This window comes from Podarcis bocagei (genome assembly GCF_964188305.1).
Source record: "Podarcis bocagei genome assembly, chromosome: 3".
Classification (NCBI taxonomy): Eukaryota; Metazoa; Chordata; class Lepidosauria; order Squamata; family Lacertidae; genus Podarcis; species Podarcis bocagei.
In genome coordinates this window covers 110,307,746-110,322,576 of record NC_138127.1, presented here as the reverse complement: position 1 = coordinate 110,322,576, position 14,831 = coordinate 110,307,746, and the positions used below count along the sequence as shown (strand labels likewise).

The 14,831-nt window shown below is 47.6% G+C and overlaps 1 protein-coding gene across 17 annotated transcripts in view; it reads left to right on the top strand.

Annotated features, from left to right (window-relative positions):
- The window catches only part of OTOF (otoferlin), a 218,315-nt gene that overhangs the window by 18,365 nt on the left and 185,119 nt on the right, over positions 1-14,831 (top strand). For all 17 annotated transcript variants that reach the window (XM_081188315.1, XM_081188324.1, XM_081188322.1 and 14 more), the window contains exon 2: positions 3,764-3,822. In XM_081188315.1, coding sequence (XP_081044441.1) covers positions 3,764-3,822 — 59 coding nt within the window. The remainder of the gene's footprint in view (positions 1-3,763; positions 3,823-14,831) is intronic.

Below are 14,831 nucleotides of genomic sequence, written 5' to 3'. Positions count from 1 at the left end.
AAGAAAAAAAAATATTCTAAATGAAGCAGTGGATGTATGATTTTTGTGGTTCATGCTGTGGCCACAGACATGTGATCTGACGGTGAGTTTGGGGTAGCCCAATGCAAAAATCCTGAGGATCCATGTGGATCCGTGCTTTGCAACCACGTTTTAAGTGGGGAGGGAAGGAAAACCACTCAAGGGACAAGGAGCATGTGTGGGGTGGGTGGAGAAGGATGCTGCTAATAATGCAGAAGAGGGGTATAAGGAGAGAAGGCTCCTCTCCTCTCCCGCTTTGCTCCTTTAAAGGCTCTGCTTCTCTCCCTCCTCCCTGGCTTGCTGAAAAACTTTGCTGCTATTTAGCCAGCTGAGTGGGGAAGAGAGGGGGACAGAGAGCCTGCTTGCAAAAAACTTTGCTGCTATTTAGCGAGCTGTTCTCTCCCTCCTCCCTGACTCGCTGAAAAAAACAGCTCCGGACTCGTGTAAGCAGCTCCTCTCCCACTTTGCTCCTTTAAAGCAAGCAGGCTCTCTGTCCCTCTCTCCTCCCCACTCAGCGGCTCTTCTCCCGCTTTGCTGTTTCAAAGCGAGCCACGGAGGAGGGAAGGAAGGGGAACCATGGATCCTCTGCTCACGACTGCAGCAGATCCCCCCGCCATCCGTAGGCATTCCCTCCATAACACGCACAGACATTTCCTCTTACTTTCTAGGAGGAAAAAAGTGAGTGTTATGGTGCAAAAAATACGGAATATACTGCTCTATACGTGGAGGTTTCAGGGCGTTTCACAGAATATAATTGTACAAGGATGAGATGTAATGCAAAAAAAATTTTTTTATGGGATTTCCATACAGGGTTTTATTGATTCACACTATTTCTTTTCCACTTAATATATATATATAAATCTCTAAGAAAATGAAATCTCATACAGAAAATGAAAGCAACAACAGACAACTTAAAGGTAAAGGGACCCCTGACCATTAGGTCCAGTTGTGACCGACTCTGGGGTTGCGGTGCTCATCTCACTTTATTGGCCGAGGGAGCCGGCGTACAGCTTCCGCGTCATGTACAGCTGGCGAACCAGAGCAGTGCACAGAAATGCCGTTTACCTTCCTGCCGGAGTGGTACCTATTGATCTACTTGCACTTTGACGAGCTTTCAAACTGCTAGGTTGGCAGGAGCAGGGACCGAGCAACGGGAGCTCACCTGTCACGGGGATTCGAACCGCTGACCTTCTGATCGGCAAGCCCTAGGCTCTGTGGTTTAACCCACAGCGCCACCTGCGTCAACAGACAACTTTAATCACAACAAACGCTACAAGAGCACACTGCTCGCGTTCAAAAATGTCACGTTATTCCATTGCTAATGCACGTAAAGTAATTTCAGGTCTTTTGCGCTGGGACACAACCCATTTACCCTAGTGCAATTTCAGAAAAGGTTACGTTCAGTCGGAGACTGATACAGACTAAAGCAAAACCACAAAGGTTTCCGTGCAGTTGGGTAGGATATTATTCCATGAACCATGGATCAAAATACAGTATTTACATCTATTTGCTAGAAATAGATATATCTCTATGGATGCCAGAGACCACACAGACTTTTGACAATTGCCTCACTCTCTGTTCGTTATCTGCATAGATGAGTCACAATCAGGCCAGATTAATACATTAATAAAAATAAAATGAGAGGACATTTATAAATATGTAACAATGCTCTTTTAAGGGCTTACCTACACGAATGTTCCAGGGGATAAGCTTGGTGATATGCTTTCTTGTATATTTCTTTATTTTTGTTATATATATATTTGTGTGTGCGTGTGTGTAAGAGTTTGGGTTTTAAGCTGTATGCCAGACACTTCTAACCCCTGGATGCAGCAAATGTTAAAATATAAGCCAGTCTGGCTTCCTGGTGAGATGGTCACTTGGGTGATGGGCCATTCAGGTGTGAGACAGCGAATGGATGGGACCCCCTTTCTCAGCAGACAAAGCCAGAATTGAGTTTGACAGTGACGTGGGCCAGAGAAAGAGCAGCAAGTTAGAAAGAGAGTCCAAACATGTTTGACTGAACTGAAAACTATGGAGAAACCTGATCTGAATAGAGATATTGGATTCTTGTCTCATTGCACATGCTAAGGCTATTTTTGGTCATCTGCATACATAGAATCATAGAATCATAGAGTTGGAATAGACCACAAGGGCCATCGAGTCCAACCCCCTGCCAAGCAGGAAACACGATCAAAGCACTCCTGACATATGGTTGTCCTCCAAAGTAGGAGACTCCACCACACTCCTTGGCAGCAAATTCCACTGTCGAACAGCTCTTACTGTCAGGAAGTTCTTCCTAATGTTTAGGTGGAATCTTCTTTCTTGTAGTTTGAATCCATTGCTCCGTGTCCGCTTCTCTGGAGCAGCAGAAAACAACCTTTCTCCCTCCTCTATGTGACATCCTTTTATATATTTGAACATGGCTATCATATCACCCCTTAACCTCCTCTTCTTCAGGCTAAACATGCCCAGCTCCCTTAGCCGTTCCTCATAAGGCATCGTTTCCAGGCCTTGGACCATTTTGGTTGCCCTCCTCTGGACACGTTCCAGTTTGTCAGTGTCCTTCTTGAACTGTGGTGCCCAGAACTGGACACAGTACTCCAGGGTTACTATCCCTGGCTTTTTCCTGTAGGACTAATTGCAGTCGTTAACAGTCGTCAACAGGTTGACCATACCCATTGAGTCGATCACCCATTTCCTACTACCCTTCTGAGAAAAACCCCTCCCCAACCTATATAAGGGTCTGGTGACTTCTGTTTCAGTGTATCTGAAGAAGTGTGCATGCACACAAAAGCTTATACCCAGAACAAACTTAGTTGGTCTCTAAGGTGCTACTCAGAATTTTATTTATTTATTTCAACTGTGTCAGACCAATACGGCTACCTACCTGAATGTTTGACTTCCGTTTGAATCCAAGGCTTCAGCTATGGGAGAAACAGGGGTGTTAATGCCGTGAACCCTTCCATTGTAGGCTCAGGTTGTACATATGTGTAAATAAACCATACAGTCATACCTCGGGTTAAACGTGCTTCAGGCTGAGCGTTTTCAGGTTACACTCCGCGGCAACCCAGAAGTAACAGAGTGCGTTACTTCCGGGTTTCGCTGCTTGCGCATGCGCAGACGCTCAAAATGATGTCATGTGCATGCACGGAAGCGTCAAATCGTGACCCGCGCATGCACAGACATGGGTTGCGTTTGCTTCAGGATGCAAATGGGGCTCCGGAACGGATCCCGTTCGCATCCAAAGGTACCACTGTATATCATAAAAGGAATCATGAATCTTGGATAAGCCCCACTGGACCCCTGGAATCTCCCACCACTCAGAAGTTGGGGGTGGTGTGCAACCTTCCTTCCTTCCTTCCTTCCTTTCTTTCTTTCTTCTGCTATTTATCCATACACACAACAAACTTAATACAGATTAAGACATAAATGTCTGGGTAGACTTGTCTAAACAAGAATGTTTTCAGTAGGAACCGAAAAGAGAACAGGGAAGCACCCGCTCCGTGTCAATAGGCAGGGAGTTCCACAGTGTAGGCACTGCAACACTCAAAGATGGAGTGGAAGAGGTATTTTGTGGTGCCTGGAGCAGTGCCAGTTCCCCCAGTCGAAGTGGCTCAGTGGGTGTATATGAAGAAAGGCATACTGAGGCTAAGAGCTCCTCTTGGCCCAACTATCAACATGTTTCTTCTGGGTTCTGTGCTGTTCTGCAAAAGCTAAATGTTGTTTTTCTCCTTGGCTCCTGCAGGCCTCTCCTTCTACACCCGAGTGATCGAGAATTGCGAGGATGAAGCACCATTTGATGAGGTAAGGAAGGAGGAGGGTTTTTTTTATCTGCAGCAAGGAGTACCCCTGCCTCAGACTAAAGTTCCCACAATGGGTGGTACAGCTTTCTAGGGGGCAATGGGGTGTGCGCTAAGAGGCAATGGGGTGGCAGGGGGTTGCTGGAGGTGTGAATGCCTTCTCTGACTTTGAAAAGCTGGTATCACTGGACCAATTAATCCGTTTTGTGGAGTTAATTAAACTAGATATTTCTGATTGGATAGGATCATCATCATGCAATTAATTGTTACTGTTTTGGATTTTATGATGTGGTTCTCTTCCTTAGTGGGTTGTGCAAACTGCTATTCTGAATAATGCTTTTTATAGGGTACAGGGCACCGGGGTTGAGTTTATGGAACCAAGCCACTGGCAGCTCCAAAATATTTGGGAACCACTAGACGAAGGGATGCCGGGCATGGTTTAAAGTGCTGGTTTAGAACACCCTAAACTGTTTGGAACTAGGATGGCGAAAGAACCACTCACTCCTGTCCGTCAAGTGAGATGGTTGCCTGACTTTTACCATCCAAAGCGAGGCTGGTGGCAAACAGGGGCAGGACGGGGCCTTTGGCGTGGTGGCACCAAGACTTTGGAATCATCTTGCCAGGGAAGGACACTCAGCCCTTATTTTGATGGGACTTGAAGAATGTTCTTAGGTGTGTCTCGGTGGGGATGAAGGTGAGATGGACAGAGATCTCCAGGGAGTTTTCTTCTTTGCAATTTTCCATTTTTTAAAATTTTCATTTTATAGTGTGTGCAAATATCAGTGCCTTTTCTTTTCTGGAATGGATCGTTTGACTTGCACCATCCACTTTGTTGTGGGAAGGCTAGAGTGTACAGTTTTGAAAACAATGTCGAGTTATACGATGCCTGCCTTTCCCCTTGGCACAAATTTCAGAGAATCATAGAATGGGAAGGGATCCAAAGGGTCATCTAGGAAGAAGTAAGGACACACCTGAATCGAACTAGATTACCGTTCTGGTCCCTTCCAACCCTACAATTCTATGATTCTATGATGATTCACCTGGCAGGTGTATCGCAGGTAATGTGCTCAGGAGAGTCTCTGCAAAGATATTCCCATTTCCCAGAAAGTTCAGGCCTATCCTTGCATCCTTGGTTTATGTGCAGAGGGGAGAAAGTATGAAATATCAAGAAACAACGCAACACTTTTCAGGCAGGATGATTGCCCAGATGTTCTGTGGGCTGAGAAAATATCTGTGTGCATCCTTCGGATGTAGGAAAGATGCGTCAGACAGATTTTTGAAACCTCCCTTTTTTACAGGTTTTGAAAGCTGGAGAGGAAAATGCACTGAATGTTTGAACCAGCTGCTGGTTTCTAAAGAGGCAACACAGCAACGGCAGCTGGGTAGAAAAGTTTGCAAAAAAAAGAGGTTTCTAAAATGATGCCTTGCATGGAGAAAGAGGAGGGAGGAAAGCTTTTGTCTCTCCCTCTCTCCCTCTCTCTCTCTCTCTCTCTCACTCACGGGCATCTTGTGAAGCTAAATGTTTGAAGAACCAGAGCAGCGAAAAGAAAGGACTTTTCCATGCAGTGCGTGGTTAACCGGTGGAACTCCCTGCCACAGGAGGCAGTCATGGCCAACAACTTGGATGGTTTTAAATGTGGATTGGACAATTTTATGGAGGAGAGGACAGGGCTTTGCTGTGGCTCCACCGTTGGAGGCAGCAACGCGTCTGAATCTCATTTGCTGGAAACTGCAGGAGGGAAGAGGCCTCTGGTGCTGAGGTCACAGAATCATTTGTAGAGTAGGAAGGGACCCTGAGGGTCATCTAGTCCAACCCCCTGCAATGCAGGAATCTCAGCTAAAGCATCCGCGACAGCCTTTCCTAAGGGGTTTCCCATTAGGGCAGCCTTTCTCAACCCGTGGGTCCCCAGATGTTGTTGGACTACAACTCCCATCACCCTTAGCTAGCAAGGCCAGAGCTCAGGGATGATGGGAGTTGTAGTCCAACAACATCTGGGGACCCACAGGTTGAGAACCGCTGGATTAGGGCATCTGGTTGGCTACTGCGAGAACAGGACGCTGGCCTGTTCCTGAAGGTCCTTCTTACCATCTCAAATAGCTAGGGAATTGTAAAGGTAAAGGGACCCCTGACCATTAGGTCCAGTCGTGGCCGAATCTGGGGTTGCGGCGCTCATCTTGCTTTATTGGCCGAGGGAGTCGGCGTACAGCTGGACTAAGCCGCTTCTGGCGAACCAGAGCAGTGCACAGAAACGCCATTTATCTTCCCGCCGGAGTGGTACCTATTGATCTACTTGCACTTTGACGTGCTTTCGAACTGGTAAACTGGTAGGTTGGCAGGAGCTGGGACTGAGCAACGGGAGCTCACCCGGTCGCGGGAATTCGAACTGCCTACCTTCTGATCGGCAAGTCCTAGGCTCTGTGGTTTAACCCAAAGCGCCACCCGCCTCCCTCTAGGGAATTGTACTTCTGCCCTTTTTCATGCCACGTCTGTGTAGGCCGGTTGGGGTTCCATGGAGGGGATGAGTAATGGGCACTCTGCACATGCTGCAAAGGAAATTTCTTTAAAAAACAACATGCCTTCACACACACTCTGGCTGGAGTGAGCCTTCCTTTGGCAACAGCCAACTCAAAGCAGACTCCCATCCATGACCATGAGATGGTGGCTAATTCCTCTGCTGTTGCTCCCAAAGTTTCTCTGCTGAGTTTAGTTTCTGCAAAGCTGATTTTCCTCCTCTCGTTACATAAACCTCCGGTGCTGCAAACCTTACATAACGGCCTCCCTCACAGCGCCGCTTGCCAAGTTCTTAAAAACACTCAGGTTGCAGGAGACGGGTCCCCCTGGTTTTCCCTTCTTCCACCTCTTCTCTCTCTCTCTCTCTCTCTCTCTCTCTCTCTCTCTCTCTCTCTCTCTCTCTCTCCCCTCCTCCTGCCACTTTGCAGCAGATCAGAGTTCTCCTCTGCTGCAAAAAGCTCCTTTTCACTTGCAACCTTCAGAGCCAGTCAGCTGTATGCAGAGGTGTCAATGTTGAAGGAGGCGAGGGGGTTGCTCCTCGCCTCACTGCCAGTTTGAGGTTTGGAACCGGCAACGAGGGGCAGGAATCCATTCCCTTATTTGCACTCCCCAAACTGGACGTGTGCAAACCAGAATTCAACAGCTCCCCATTGAAAATCTATGCTTTCCTGAATTTTCTGTGTAATAAACGAAAATCTGCCTTTATTTCCTTATGGGGGACACAAGAGCCCTTATAGAGTCCTTTACAGGTTCTCCATCGGTCAGAGAAAAGAACAGAGGCCAACCAGAGAATATTGAGAAGCAAAGCAGCTCGTAAGCCTGATCTTTATTGAACTCTTGCAACAGGGTGCTCCCCTCACACGCAGGAGAAGGAGGAGGACCCAGAACCCAGGTGTGTCCGCCCTTATATAGACATTTTAAATTGCCCGCTCTGGAGTTGAAGACCACCCCAGAAACATCATACCTACATCACAGAAAGGGCGGTCTACAACAGAAATCTGAGTGCCTTGTTTACCTCCCGTCTGGCAGGTTACCTGTTAATGCTCACTTGATTGGATACCCTGGGGAGCCTGGCCAGTCTTTTGTAATGACAAATATTTAGTTCCTGAGTCAGGTCACAGGCTCACCCTATTCATACACAGACATACCCTTAAGACAGGTTTTGTGAAGGAAAAGACAATGGGGAGGCTTCTCCATTTTCCTTTGACCTTGCAGAGAAAACATTTGGTCAGTTTGGGAGCCAAAATGGCTCCAGGACTGCCCTCTTATGCTGCCTCAGACATGTGGCCCATACATTTATGTACCTGTTTGCCTGGCACATCCATGAACGTTTATTATATATATAAGACCTTAATTTTTTTTATTTCATCTGCAACATAGTTTCCCCGAGCAAAGCAGGTGTCCCCCCTAAAGTGCATATTAGGGGAGAACTTGAGCAAAAAATGTTTGTGTTGGTGAAAGCAATGCACAAAAATGCATTTTGTTAGGGGAAATCTCATTGCAAAAAGGCATATATTTTCCACACAAAAAAGTATTTGGGAAGTGAAATGCACACACAAATATGTGTGGATTTTGGTGAGGACTTCTTAAAAAAAATCACAGACTGATGTGGAAATGGGGAGCACTGGAAGACTGGAAAAATAAGAAACTGAAACTGATAGAGTCTTCCATCACTACCTGCAGTTCTTAGTGTGAGTCATCCCTGATTTTTTTTGTTACAAGTTTGACTAATGTAGAATTAAGAAAATTTCGGCTGGGAAGAAGATTTTTGCTGGGAAAACCCCACCAGGAAGTTTGAACTGCCCACAGGTCATTTCCTTTGTTTTGAGTGAGGTTTGCAGAGAACCCCTTACAACCCAGATGAAAGCAGAAAGGAAGACACATGAACTTATCATTTATCAGAGCTGAGCATCGAAGTTGCCTTTGTTCCAAACCCCCATCTTAATTGGACTTTTGTAATGATGTGTTTGATCCCTTTCACATTCTCGTTTATCTTGCATGCTCATCTTAATTGGCACCAGCGCCCTAAGGGGTCCTTCTGCTGGACCAGAAAGGGTAACATTTGCAGAATGACATGGTCACATCCCAGCTGCCCCAAGCTAGCTATCCTCCTGTTCCCAACTGAGTTACTCAAAGAAAACAGAATCCCGTCCCCCCATTCCTGCCGCTTATCAGCCTCCAAAAATTCGCCAGGTTTCTCTGAAGCCTCATTTGGTAGATTGATGTTCAGGCTCTCAGTGCAGTGGCGTAGCGTGGGTTGTCAGCACCCGGGGCAAGGCAAGTAATTTGTGCCCCCTAACCCGTGGATTTGCGCCCCCTAACCAGTGGATTTGCACCCCCTAACCCTAACCCCCAGATGTTGCGTCCGGTGCGGCCGGCCCCCCCTGCACCCCCCACGCTACGCCACTGTCTCAGTGTCAGAGTGTTTAGGATGATCTGAGACCACACAGAGTTCATGCAATAGGAAAGGAGTTTGCTAAAATGGAGTTACAGTTACAGAAAACCAGGTTATTCTCCTCTGGAGCAAAATTGACAAAACAAAATAGATAAAAGCCTGTTGCAAAATGTGGTTGGCCAGCCATGCTTGATTAAGGGGTTCCTTTGCTCATTGGATGAGACCCGGGTGGTGCTGCGGGTTAAACCACAGAGCCTAGGACTTGCCGATCAAATGGTCGGCACTTCGAATCCCACAACGAGGTGAACTCCCTTTGCTCTGTCTCAGCTCCTGCCAACCCAGCAGTCTGAAAGCACAAAGTGCAAGTAGATAAATAGGTACCGCTCTGGCGGGAAGGTAAACGGCATTTCCGTGCGCTGCTCTGGTTCGCCAGAAGCGGCTTAGTCATGCTGGCCACATGACCTGGAAGCTGTACACCGGCTCCCTCGGCCAGTAAAGCGAGATGAGCGCCGCAACCCCAGAGTCGGCCACGACTGGACCTAACGGTCAGGGGTCCCTTTACCTTTTCCTTTTGCTCATTGGGCGGTGGTGAAATGGCAAAAGATATGCAATGTAATTTAGCGTTTCGAGAGGGAAGGGCCGTTATTACTGAGCAGAGTGACCCCCCTTCCAACTAGAATGCCTTGGAGAGGCCGTCGGGAAAGTTTTGACAGACTTCTGGGTTTGCTCAACTGCCAAAAAGAGCCTCCTGAAAGTCAATTCTGGGTTGCCCGGCAACCAGCAGGCCGCCAAAGCCCAGATGGATGAACAGATGAACAGACGCAGCTGCCTCGCATTCGTTCAGGAGGCCAATTTCAGTCTCCTCTCCCTCCTTCTGGAAAAGCAATAAGTAGTCAAGCCTGTGATGGGAGGATTTCAGGGGGTTATTCCTGCTGGGAAGGGGGTTGGACTAGATGACCCTTGGTTCCCTTCCAACGCTACGATTCTTTGACTCTAGTACAGCCCAGCACATCAAAAGCAAGGAGACCCGTGCTTGAGACTTCCCTCCATCCAATGGCTTGCAACCTGGCCACTTTTGGAGGGCCCTCCCCACTCTGTTAAGAATGAGGAACCTGTAGGGCATAGCTCAGGGTGGCCAAAAATAAGAATGTCTGCCATTTGCTGTTGCCTCCCCTTGTCCCTTGGCATCCAAAACGTTCAACCAGATTGTAGAAACCTGGGAAAAAAGAGCACCAATCCTCACGTCAAACTAAGAATAGAAGAACAGCTTGCTGGATCAAGCCAGTGATCCATCTTGTCCAGAATCCTGTTCTTGTGGGATGTAATCCACTGGGAGCAGTCAGGTACAACATTCCTTGTTTTCCTAGAGTGGACATGCAAGGGGATGTTTGGTTCAACCAGTTGAAACTTCCTGTTCCTCCTGGGCTGGAGCATCCTTCCTTTTGCATGTGATAGAAGGTGGGCGTGACCTTACCTGTCCAGATAACAAAAGGACAAGTCACGCAGCACCCTTCCCTCTTTTTGATTCCCTCCTTCGTTGGACCAGCTTCTAGCTAGGACTGCTCTGCTAGATCTCAGCTAGCGGAGGCAATAGGATTATTCCCCCATATGGGGTAGATCCACATGTACATATTTGCAACTAAGTCTGCCTTCAGGAATCCAACTGTGAACTGATGTGACTAAACTTCTTTTATTGACTTTGAATAAGATTGTGGCGTCTTTATTCTATTATGAGGGATTCAAGGGAACTTACCAGGAACTATACAATTCAATCTGAGACAGACTGAATTGTGTAATAGAGAGAGGCTTACACGAGCCTGCAACCAGCTATCTGCTGTGCATGTAAAAAGAGGAATGTAGACTCTGCTAAGTAAAGGAACTTGCTAGTGCAAGTTAGGGAATATATTAATAAACAATATATCCTCTCCTGCCACCCTTAACATGCCCACAGTTCTCAAAGTGGCCACCAAGTGCTCATTATGGGAAACCCACAAGCAGGATCCGAACACAGGAGTCCTCTGTCTTCCTGCAGTTTCCAGTAACTGGCATTCAGAAGAATTGTTGTCTCCGGCTATGCAAGCAGAACACAGGCATCCTGGGAAGAAGACCTCAACGCCATCAACAGAATGTGTCTCATCCTCCTATAAAGGCATCCAAGTTGATGGAAACTGCTTCAGCTTCCCCTTGCCAGGTCTTAAGGCACCAGAAAATGTTCAGATTGTCCTCTGCAAATCAGCCTCATTTGCTTTGGGGAGAAATTTCAGTTTCAGAAAACTCAAGCCGCTGCTTTCTCCAGGCCAAAACGTTCTTTGTCCTGCACCTCACCACAAAACACTTTGACTCTTGCCTCTGAACGCGGCAGCAAAAACGTGAGCCACGAGAAGTCTGCGTTATTAACACGATGCTAATGGAGCACGTTTCTCCCCAGGAAGAGGATCCTAATGGCTGTTTTTAATTGGCTGCAATAAAAAATAATAATTTCCCCAGGGACCGTGTTTATTTTGAAAAGGCAGGCAGTGGCTGCAGCTCTCATCGCATGGAATTGGTGGGTCTTTCTCGTCCTTCCCAGTAAAGGTGCTTTGGGCTGTGTTTTTCAGCTGCTAGGCTTCACTGTTTGGGCAGCCTTAGTGTTGTTGTTGTTTAGTCATTTAGTCGTGTCCGCCTCTTTGTGACCCCCCTGGACCAGAGCACGCCAGGCACTCCTGTCTTCCACCGCCTCCCGCAGTTTGGTCAAACTCATGCTGGTAGCTTCAAGAACACTGTCCAGCCATCCCGTCCTCTGTCGTCCCCTTCTCCTTGTGCCCTCCATCTTTCCCAACATCAGGGTCTTTTCCAGGGAGTCTTCTCTTCTCACGAGGTGGCCAAAGTCTTGGAGCCTCAGCTTCAGGATCAGTCCTTCCAGTGAGCACTCAGGGCTGATTTCCTCCAGAATGGAGAGGTTGGATCTTCTTGCAGTCCATGGGACTCTCAAGAGTCTCCTTCAGCACCGTAATTCAAAAGCATCAATTATTCGGCAATCAGCCTTCTTTATGGTCCAGCTCTCACTTCTGTACATCACTACAGGGAAAACCATAGCTTTAACTATACGTACCTTTGTTGGCCAGGAATCCTTAGTATTTATTAGCTTTTGCTCAGGCTGGCACTTGCAAGGTAAGAACATAATCACCTGCTGGATCAGGCCAGCAGCCCTTCTAGTCCAGCATCCTGTTACCACATTATGGAAAAGTTGCAAGCAGGATTCGAGCCCAAAAGCCTCTCTCCTCTCCTGCAGTTTCTGGCAACAGGCTTCCACTAGCAAGGGCTGACAACCCACATTGAAAAGTCTGACCTGAACAAACCCAACACAAAACAAAACACAATTCTGATTTCCAGAGAGTAAAGCCTGCACCACTCTTTTGGGAGGCAGGAGTGGTTTCCACGGGAGATGCCAACTGCTCTTCTGTGTTGTGCTTTGGCTTGGACAGGAGGGCACCATGCCAGCCTACTGTGCCAGCCACAACACCAGAGACTTGGGGGCCTTTGCAGCAGTTAACAGTTCCAGAATAATAAGAGTAAACTGGTGGGTGGGAGCTCGCTCCAAAGTCTGTCCCATCCTTAAAGACAGAAGGCAGGCGAAGACATTGTTGGTGCTTTTGGGTGGGAGACGGCCTTCTCCCGGCACCAATCCAGAATGCATAGCACAGCAGAGCAGAGCAGAGCATTCACCCCTCTGGATGTTCAAGCAAGCAGCAAAACTTAGCAGGAGCTGAGACTGAGTATATGTAGCATCTGGGTTTAGTGATTTATTTAAAGGTAAAGGTAAAGGGACCCCTGACCATTAGGTCCAGTCGTGACCGACTCTGGGGTTGCGGTGCTCATCTCGCTTTATTGGCCGAGGGAGCCGGCGTACAGCTTCCGGGTCATGTGGCCAGCATGATTAATCCGCTTCTGGCGAATCAGAGCAGCACACAGAAACACCATTTACCTTCCCGCCAGAGCGGTACCTATTGATCTACTTGCACTTTGAGGTGCTTTCGAACTGCTAGGTTGGCAGGAGCAGGGACCGAGCAATGGGAGCTCACCCCGTTACAGGGATTCGAACCGCTGACCTTCTGATCGGCAAGTCCTAGGCTCTGTGGTTTAACCCACAGCGCCACCTGCATCCCAAATGATTTATTTACAGGATCAAAATAAAGAACAGAGCAGTCATGGCATGTTTCTTCTCCTCCGAGAGAGCACAACAGCAGAATAAAGGTGACGGAAATGGCGTCCAGTTCCTTCCGTTGCCGCACTTCCAAAGAATGGAAAATCAACACACAGAGCATGTGATCTAGTAGTCACATATTCTGCAGCACGAGAGAAAATGAAACACCTGGCAGCCCAACCCAACTGGTACCTTATCATAAAGAGAGCCGACTGGATCAGGCCAATGGCTCAGCTAGTCCAAGAAGATGCCCCATTGGGGACCATGCATGCAGGATCTGACCAGAGGAGTCCTCTCCCCTCCTGTGGAGCATTGCTACTTCCAACTATGGAAGCAGAGTCTGGTCACCAATAGCCCTCCCCTCCTCAATCAATTTGCCCAATCCTCTTTTCAAAGCCTTCCATCCCTGCCTCCTGTGGCAGGGAGTTCCATAGTTTAACTGCATGCTATGTGAAGAAGGACTTAAAAAAAAATCTGTCCTGATTCTTCTACCGTTCATGAATGTCCATGAGTTCTAATGTCATGGTAGGTTTCTTAGCAGAGGTTGGGTCTTGGATGCTTGAGTTGAGATTCCTGCATTGCAGGGGGTTGGAATAGATGACCATGTGGGGTCCCTTCAATCTCTACAGTCCTCTCATTCTATGACTCCACCAACCTGCACGTGTTCCATTATCTCTGTCCAGGGCTTCAGATTCTGGCCCCATCCGATCAGAGAAGTGTTATGCTGAAGAATCGCTGGCCAACATTCCTGTCATTTCTGAAATGGATGGATGTTTCCCAGCCAGCAGTGTAGCTGTTTCACAATCAGTGGGTTGTGAACAGCATTGCATCATCCTAATAATTCATGAAGAACTCATAAATGGCTTTGGAAAAGATGTAATTACCACTGAAAGCTGCCCTGGTCTCTTGGGATAACTGGAGTGGAGTTTCTGCCACCTCTGAAGTCTACATCTCCTCCTCCTTAGATTATGATGAATGAGTTCTTCTGGCTGTGTCAGCTCCTGACTCTAGATTCCCTGCTTTTGAAATGCCAACTCCTTCACTGCCAGGGCTTGGAGTAGATGACCCTTGGGCTTCCCTCCCAACTCTATAGTTCTAGGGTTCTAAGTACAGTAAATCCTGGCGTGCTCTGGTCCATGGGGTCACGAAGAGTCGGACACGACTAAACGACTAAACAACAACAAAGTACAGTAATAATAAGAATAAGAATAAATTTTATTTATACCCCGCCCTCCCCTGCCAAGACCGGGCTCAGGGTGGCTGACACCAGGTATAAAAACAATTGACTGAAATACAATTTAAAAACAAGATTAAAATACAACAATAAAACATTAAAATGTAGCCTCATTTCAGTAGGAACCCAAATAAAAAAAACTTTTTTGGGGATGAAAACGTCAAGTCTTCACCAAGGCCAATTATCCAGACTGGTCCTACGTGGGCCAGAAAAAAGCCAGGGAAGTCCCCAGATAGGGGTTCCATCACAGAAGGAGAAAGGAAAAAGGAAAGAGGAAAGAGGGAGAGGGAATCAAGTTGATTCTAAGCCAAAGGCCAGGCGGAACAACTCTATCTTACAGGCCCTGCGGAAAGAAATCAGATCCCGCAGGGCCCTGGTCTCATGAGACAGAGCGTTCCACCAGGCAGGAGCCAGCACTGAAAAGGCCCTGGCTCTGGTTGAGGCTAATCTGACTTCCTTAGGGCCCGGGACATCTAGAGTGTTGCTATTTATGGACCTTGAGGCTCTCCATGGGGCATACTGGGAGAGGCGGTCCCGTAGGTACGAGGGTCCTAGGCCGTGAAGGGCTTTAAAGGTCAAAACCAGCACCTTAAATCTGACCCTGTACTCCACCGGGAGCCAGTGCAGCTTGAAAAGCACTGGGTGAATATGCTCCCATGGCAGAGACCCCATGAGGAGCCTCGCTGCAG